The following is a 7,732-nucleotide window of genomic DNA, read 5'->3' as shown; positions in this document are numbered from 1 at the left end:
GTTGAAAACTTACTAGATACCTGCAATTCCTTAAGTTCTTTTCCTTTTTTAGTGAAGTTTCAAACATATACAAAAATATACGCAAAGACTATAATGAATTCTTAATATCTCTCATCTAGCTTCAGAAATTCTCAGCTTATGATCAATCTTGTTTCATTTTTAGCTCCATTTTCCTGCCCGTAATTTTGAAGGAAATCCTAGACATAATACAATTTTATCAATAAATACTTCAGAATTTGTTTCTAAAGGTAATCAGAATGCTGTTAAACAGAAAAACACAACTACTGAACTTCAAATATCCAGTCAATAGTGGATATTTCCGATTTTCTTATTAAAAAAGTTTGTTTGATTTAGGATCCAATTAAGTCCATACATTGCAATTGTTTGATATGTCTCAAGTCATAGTTAGAAACCTGATACCTAAATTAGAATTTGAAATTAATCGAATTCATCAGAATGCTTTGCTATTAGCCTTACAATCACATCCACTAAGTGGCCAGATATTCAGCTGTCTTCAACTCAGTTGCTGTTTGTGAGTATACTGCATCCTAAATGGCTTAATAAGATGCACAAAATGGCCCTTGCTGGTTTGGCTCAGTGGATACAGTGTTGTCCTGTGGACTCAAGGGTCCTGGGTTTAGTTCTGGTCAAGGGTGCATGTCCGGGTTGTGGGTTCGATCCCCAGTGGGGGGTGTGCAGGAGGCAGCCAATCAATGGTTCTCTCTCTTCATTGATGTTTCTCTCTCTCTCCCTCTCCCTTCCTCTCTGATATCAATAAAAATATATTTTAAAAAAAGGTGCACTAAATGACCTAACTCTTTCTCTTATTCATCAATTAATTGCAAAAGTTTATGTATACTTTTTAAAAACTTTTGTGAGGTTTGCCATTACTTCCTTTATCATATCAACATATTCTGACAAATGTTCCCCAAACATCCACCAGCCAAGAAACCTTTAAGGGTGATTGTTTGTGTGCTTTTTTTAATTGTATAATTCATTTATACAGAGAAATCATTTGGATTGATCTATATACAGTCTTTCTGAATTTTCACTTCCCCTGGCCAATTATAGTTCACATACCAATCAACATTTACTTGAACTGATCACCATTATAAAGCTGCCATGACACAGAACTTTTAGTCCCCACTTAAAGACTAGGATCTCATTTGAACAGGAACACTTTATAATAAAAGATTAATGTCTTTTCCCCCCTCTTATGAATAAATCCACCAAAACTGATCTAATGCGGTCAAAATTTCAACATATTCCATTGTCTTTTCAAACCCATTATTCGCAGGCATTATAAACCAAGGCAAATAAAGTCCACTTCCCCCAAGCCTTCTACAACTTACTACACACTCTCAAGTTTAGCTTTTACTATCTCCTTTCACATTCTGGCACAACCAGATAGTTTTCCTTTAAGACAAAACTACTCTCTTATTCCCTCTTTTTTTTTTTTTTTAATATTTATTACCAGTCAACTGCCTTCCCTCTTGCTTCTCAGACAACACTAAAACTTTCAACCAAATTCTTAAGGTGGTTTTCCTTTCAGTAATCTAGAATATACTGTCAGTTCATGTGTGTTCATCGGCCCAAAATGCTACACTTTAAAAATGGCAATTTTCTTAATTGGCTCAAAAAACAGTATGGCTTGGTTTCACTTGGTAAAGTTAATATGATTTAAAATATATATATTTATATATATATATATATATATATACACACACATATGCACACAAACACATTTTTTAATCAAGGAAACAAAAATACTTTAAAGACATGCCAATTTGAAAGGCATCAAAGTAAAAAAATAAAAGCAAATCCTAAAAACTACAATAAAAAAATTAAATAATTGGCAGATTAAATGAAAATGAGGAATGTGTAGTGGAAAAACAAACTAACATAAAGCATTCCAGTTGATAAAATGGAAAACCTATTACGTTTTATGGTTTGTTTTCCATGGAACTTAGGTTTCAATGTAAATTCTGAAATATTACATGTATTCCATGTAAACTTTAGATGCCAAAGTTAAAATTTCAAATTCTGCACACAAAGTTTATCAAAATAACACTGGTAAAATCCTAGTATTTGCAAAATTTTAAGTTTTGGCAAATACTGTAAATACCACAATTGGTTAGTATTGAAAAGTCATGATGAATGCAGAATGAAGAGAAAACCATTTCATAAATGTTTCATTTGATTGAAAATACCAGGCTTGAATGTTCTAAATAATCTTGAGAAAATATCTGGGGGGGGCGGGGGGGGGGGGGAGGATTGCAGTTTAACAGTAATCTGTATGTATATATATATATATATCTTTAGCTGCCTTAAAAAAAAAAAAAAAAGGGAACAACCACCAAAACCAACCAAAAACATAGAAAATGTTAAGACTGGTATTAAGTAACCCTGCAATGCTCCCATGCTCACATTACAAGATAAAACAAACTGTACACATTTATAAATAAACAGTTTCTCCACTAGTTAACACTCTTTATACCAAAGTCTCTTTCCGTTTGCCACTGAAGTGGGTTTTGTCCCTTGCTTTTCGGAAGCCAGATTGTGTTCGGTGTGCTTTGACACTCTTAATGTTGTCTGTGGCGTGCACTGGGGAGCCACATTCTGAAGTATCTCCATCAACTTCGACCTGAGTCACACTCGACACCGTGGATGCCCTTCTCTGGGCCCTGATGTTCCTGGCGGCGGGGTTGTTCTCTTCATACTCCTCATGGAGCTCTGGCAAACCTTGCAGCTCAGGTGAACTAGTAGCCTGCTGGAAAGGGGCAATAGCAGTGCGAATACAATTGAACCACTGCTGTTTGTGGAACACATCATTTGCTTGTAGAGTGTGTGACTGGCCCGGAGAGGGATCTTGGAAGCGAACTCTAAAGATATTTTTAGCTAGAGAAATAAAAATGAAAATAAATAAATAAATAAAACAGCAGACTTAAATAAAAACATTATTCTAGATGACATGGTCATACTATCTTAATAAGGGTGCTGGTTATCCTATATAATAAAAGTCTAATATGCAAATTGTCCCCTTGACCGGGAGTTTGACCAGGGGGTGGGGCCGGCCAGCCAACCTCCTGTGTCCCCTCCACCTCCGGGCTGTCCCGGCCCTCTAGTTTATATAATATGCAAATCAATTAGGTAGATACATGATATAAAGTTCATACATGACTTATCAGATACACCTGCTGGTGTTAGAGCAGCAAAGCACTTTACATATCCTATCTAATAAAAGAGTAATATGCAAATTAACCATCAATCTGCTACACCCACAAGCCATGCCCACCAGCCAATCAGGATTGAGTATGCAAATTAACCCAACCAAGATGGCTGTGGCCACGGAACGAGCAGGAGGCTGGGTTTCCTCGGGAATGGAGGAAGCCAAGCTTTCCACACACCCTGGCCAGCCCAGGCCTCCACTCAAGGCTACAAAGTTTCAATTATAGAAGATAAATAAATCCCAACAAATATGGCGGCAGCCACAGAGCTGGAGAGAGCAGGAGGCTTGAGTTGCCCCTGGTGATGGAGGAAGCCAAGCTTTCACAGCCCTGGCCTGCCATGGCCTCCACTTAAGTCTACAAAGTTTCAATTATAGAAGATAAATAAATCCCAACAAAAATGGCTGTGGCTACAGAGCAAGCAGGAGGCTTGGCTCCACTCAAGGCTACAAAGTTTCAATTATAGAAGATAAATAAATCCCAGATACCAGGGCCTCCACTTCGGTTGCCGGGGGTGTGGCCGGCCTGCAAACCACCACAGGCCCCTCGCCCAGGCCGCCCCACACCCCACCCTGATCCAGGACACCCTTCAGGGCAAACCAGCTGGCCCCCACCCGTGCACCAGGCCTCTATCCTATCTAATAAAAGAATAATATGCAAATTGACCATCACTACAACACACAAGATGGCTGCCCCCATGTGGACACAAGATGGCAGCCACAAGATGGCCAGAGGAGAGGGCAGTTGGGAGGGACCAGGCCTGCAAGGGAGGGCAGTTGGGAGGGACCAGGCATGCAAGGGAGGGCAGTTGGGAGCGATCAAGCCTGCAGGGGAGGGCAGTTAGGGGTGACCAGGCCTGCAGGGGAGGGCAGTTAGGGGCAAACAGGCTGGCAGGGGAGCTGTTAGGCATCAATCAGGCTGGTAGGGGAGTGGTTAGAGGGTAATCAGGCTGGCAGGCAGAAGTGGTTAGGGGCAATCAGAAAGGCAGGCAGGCGAGCAGTTGAGAGCCAGCAGTCCTGGATTGTGAGAGGGATCCCAGATTGGAGAGGGTGCAGGCTGGGCTGAGGGACATCCCACCCACCCCCCGCCCCCTGTGAACGAATTTCGTGCACCGGGCCTCTAGTTAATGAGTATAATAGTATATATAGGACAATGGAACCTATTTCTTTTCTAATTTTTTGTGTAGGAACATAACTCTTAAAGATTAAAACAAAATATATTTAGGTTCTGAGTTTGTTTAGTTAAACTGTTTTAAAGCTAGTATTTTTACCTTTATCTGAGTTGCTGAAAGCCCCTCGAAAGGACCCTCCCATTCTTACATCTCCATCCTGTAGGTCTTCCAAGACCAGCTCTTGGACTGGGATAGGCTGCCGGTAAACCTGGTAAGAGTGTCGGTCATTTCGTGTAACAGGCCGGGTCAAAACCAAGATGTCTTGAAACAGGAAAATGTAAAGTTTCTGGAGAAAGGGGAAACAAATGCTTCTTAATTATGGCACTTTGTGACTGTAGGTGATTGAAATCCATTAAAAGAACTTGATTTGACATTAATTTCATCACATTAATTTACTAAGATACCTTTACAAATGACCCCATAAAGATGGTTATTTCAAGGCTGTGCATATTCTACACCGACAGCTTTTCTAATCTCAGACTATATAAAACTTTTAAAATTGGTGTGTAACATTAGATTAAGCAGCAGCTGAGTAAATGCTACTCCCCACAAAGACCTGATTATCAGCAGTAACATGACTAGAAACACCAGTACTGTATTCCATAGTTTTCTAACAAAGGAAGGATTAAAAAATGCAAGCTGGAAAAAATGTTAATTAATGGTTCTACTTTGTTACAAACAAATTTAAGCCTAATTGTTTTAAAACAATTAGGCCTCATGATAGAAATCAGAGATATCACATTTTAACTTTTTCCAAAAAGAACCTCAACTTATAAATTGAACTTTTGAAAAGCACTTTATGAAACAAAAATACTATCTATCCAAGCTTATACTTAGTTCTAGCTGGTGCTTTTGTAATTATTTAAAAAATAAGTTTGCTTTCATTCAATCTGCTGCAGAAATGTGTTCAGTAGTATTAAGAATGACTTCCATCACTATAAAATAAACTCTACATTTTTTGAATGAGTATCCTTTATTATATATTATGCAACTAACTATTTAGAAAGGAAACTCCTAGCCAAACAAGTTGATGACTTATGCTTCAAAACAAAATATTATTGATTCTCCACTAAGGCATTTAAGTAATTCATGAGAAATCATGTTTGCTTTATCAAATAACATGAAATAAAACCCAGTAACCTTTCATTATGTGACAAATTTAAACAGGGTTGGAAAGAAAAATAATAGCTCACTTTACATTAGCATTCAAATGCACTCACATGTCCATTTTTGTTCTTCAGTTCCCCGTGGCAAAGCAATGCTTTGCTTGCCTCAATTCTAGGATCCTTCTGCTTTTCATCCAGATACTCCAGTTTGTCAATGTAATATTGGCATTCTGATTCGCCTTTCTTCAAGTTGATATCAGAGAGAACGCCTTGTATTATCAGTACCTAAAAATTACCAAAACATTGATGGAGCATTTTCAGCTTACTAATTTATCCTGCTCCCCTATAAGGCTAAAACATCTTTTTAAAATGATAAAAATTTTAAAGCTTAAAGGGACTCTAGAAATCAGTAAATTCAATCAGTCCCTTCATTCTACATATAAAAAAAAAGCCTCAGCAAAATTGGGTGATTTGCCCAAAGTCACATAGCTAGCTAGTGAAAAAGATCAGATTAGAATCCAGTTTTGTGATTAAAATATAAAATATATTACGTCTCTTTATACTATGCAGTGCACTACTATATTGGGTACTAAAAACAACAGAAAACTTCACTATGCTGGTGTGATATGCATAAAATTTGAGAGTATCATTGTAAATCTTTTTAAGGCAAGCTAATATATAAATTTGCAAAACATGAGTCATGTATTTGACTACTTACAGCTTCTTCCAGAAGCTGAACATCAGGGTGGTCTTTTGGAGTGTGTCTAAGAATTTCTTTTAACAGTAAAGGGTATTTGACTAGGCGACTTCGAGGAATATCTAGGAAGCTCCAAAGATCTAGTTTTCGACTGAAGGGAGACTCAAGACATCTCTGGAGAAAGTCCTGGACTCTTGGATCTTGTTTCTTTTGATCAAGAAGAGCTTTGGCTGCCAGCTGGTTACTACAATAGCCTTTGTAAGCATTCAAGCCTGGCAACTACAGAGTAATTAAAGAAAACAAAGTATGGTAAGTTTCTGTTATGATTTAGTCCATTAGTAAGCCTGTGAACACGAAACACAAAAACTACAGCTATTCTTAAAAGTTTTAACAAGCTGTGAAAATTTTCCTGCAGGTGACAATGGGGGAAGGATAGTGTTTTGGGTTGACATCAGAACACCCTATTCCAATAATTTGACTAAATTCAACCAAAGACTCATGACTTCCCCCAACCTCAGTTAGATGCTCTTCTTCTGTATTCCCAGAACACCTGAGTGTTCCTCTGGCACATTCATCACCAACCCCGAGACTGTTTATATACTTGACAGATATTCTTTCACTAGATTTTAAATGTAGAAACGGTCTTTCATCACCGAATCTCCTGTGATCCCTCCTAGAACAGTGCCTAGTATCTGGCAGGCACAAATGTTAACCAAAAGAATGAAACAAATAATTAATGACATATACTGTGGGGATTCTGTCCAAAGGGGGGGGGGGGGAATATATATATATTTTAAACTATCATTCCTGAAGTATTTTTTTTTAACAGAGACTATACTAGTAACTTCTTACAGCTACATAATTTTGTTCAGTTTTAATGTCTTACCTATTTTTAGAATCCAGTTACTGGATCAAATCATCTGCTATTCATAAAAAATAACAAGTATAGAAAATATATAAAAAACTATCTGAAGCAAACAACTCCCTACATACCCAGTTCACAAGAATGTCACCAATCTGCTCTATTGTTCCAGAAGGTCTGGTTGCTTCTCCTAGTCTTGCCAACAAATCTGAAGTATAGAAAAGCAGAAATACCAATAGTAGGCTTATTTTAAAGTAATTCAGCATTAAATTTAAAATGATCTGTGTTACTACTGTTTAGATACTAATGAAAATTAAGGAGCATATTTTACCTTCATGCAGAGGTATGTAAGCATCCAGATCACCAAATATTTGTGTTAGTTCCTCTTCTGACATAATAGATAACTTTAACATGGGGTCATGGTAGGCCTATTAGATGGGAAGAAATGTTTCACACAAAGATATTGAGCAAATAAAACACAACGAGAGGATCTGTATTTGAATGTAATTATTCCTTTTTCTTAAAAACTAGAGGGGAATTCTATTCGTTACACTAAAAGACATTAAGGTATATATTAATCCCCAAGTAGACGCTCTTACTGATATTCATACTTGAAGAGATGTGTTTAATAAATCTCATCTTTACTGTTTGTAAAAAAAGTGTTCATCA

At 37.6% G+C, this 7,732-nt stretch overlaps 1 protein-coding gene across 2 annotated transcripts in view; it reads right to left on the bottom strand.

The window, feature by feature from the left end:
- Positions 1–961: 961 nt before the first annotated feature.
- The window catches only part of NET1 (neuroepithelial cell transforming 1), a 49,900-nt gene continuing 43,129 nt past the window's right edge, over positions 962–7,732 (bottom strand). For both annotated transcript variants that reach the window (XM_079783942.1, XM_079783943.1), the window contains 6 exons: positions 7,395–7,491; positions 7,195–7,271; positions 6,223–6,480; positions 5,619–5,789; positions 4,498–4,684; positions 962–2,898 (listed from right to left, as the gene is read on the bottom strand). In XM_079783942.1, coding sequence (XP_079640068.1) covers positions 2,492–2,898; positions 4,498–4,684; positions 5,619–5,789; positions 6,223–6,480; positions 7,195–7,271; positions 7,395–7,491 — 1,197 coding nt within the window. In that variant the 3' untranslated portion in view covers positions 962–2,491. The remainder of the gene's footprint in view (positions 2,899–4,497; positions 4,685–5,618; positions 5,790–6,222; positions 6,481–7,194; positions 7,272–7,394; positions 7,492–7,732) is intronic.

The sequence above is a fragment of the Cnephaeus nilssonii genome (assembly GCF_951640355.1).
Source record: "Cnephaeus nilssonii genome assembly, chromosome: 1".
NCBI lineage: Eukaryota > Metazoa > Chordata > Mammalia > Chiroptera > Vespertilionidae > Cnephaeus > Cnephaeus nilssonii.
This window is presented reverse-complemented; position numbering and strand designations above follow the sequence as displayed.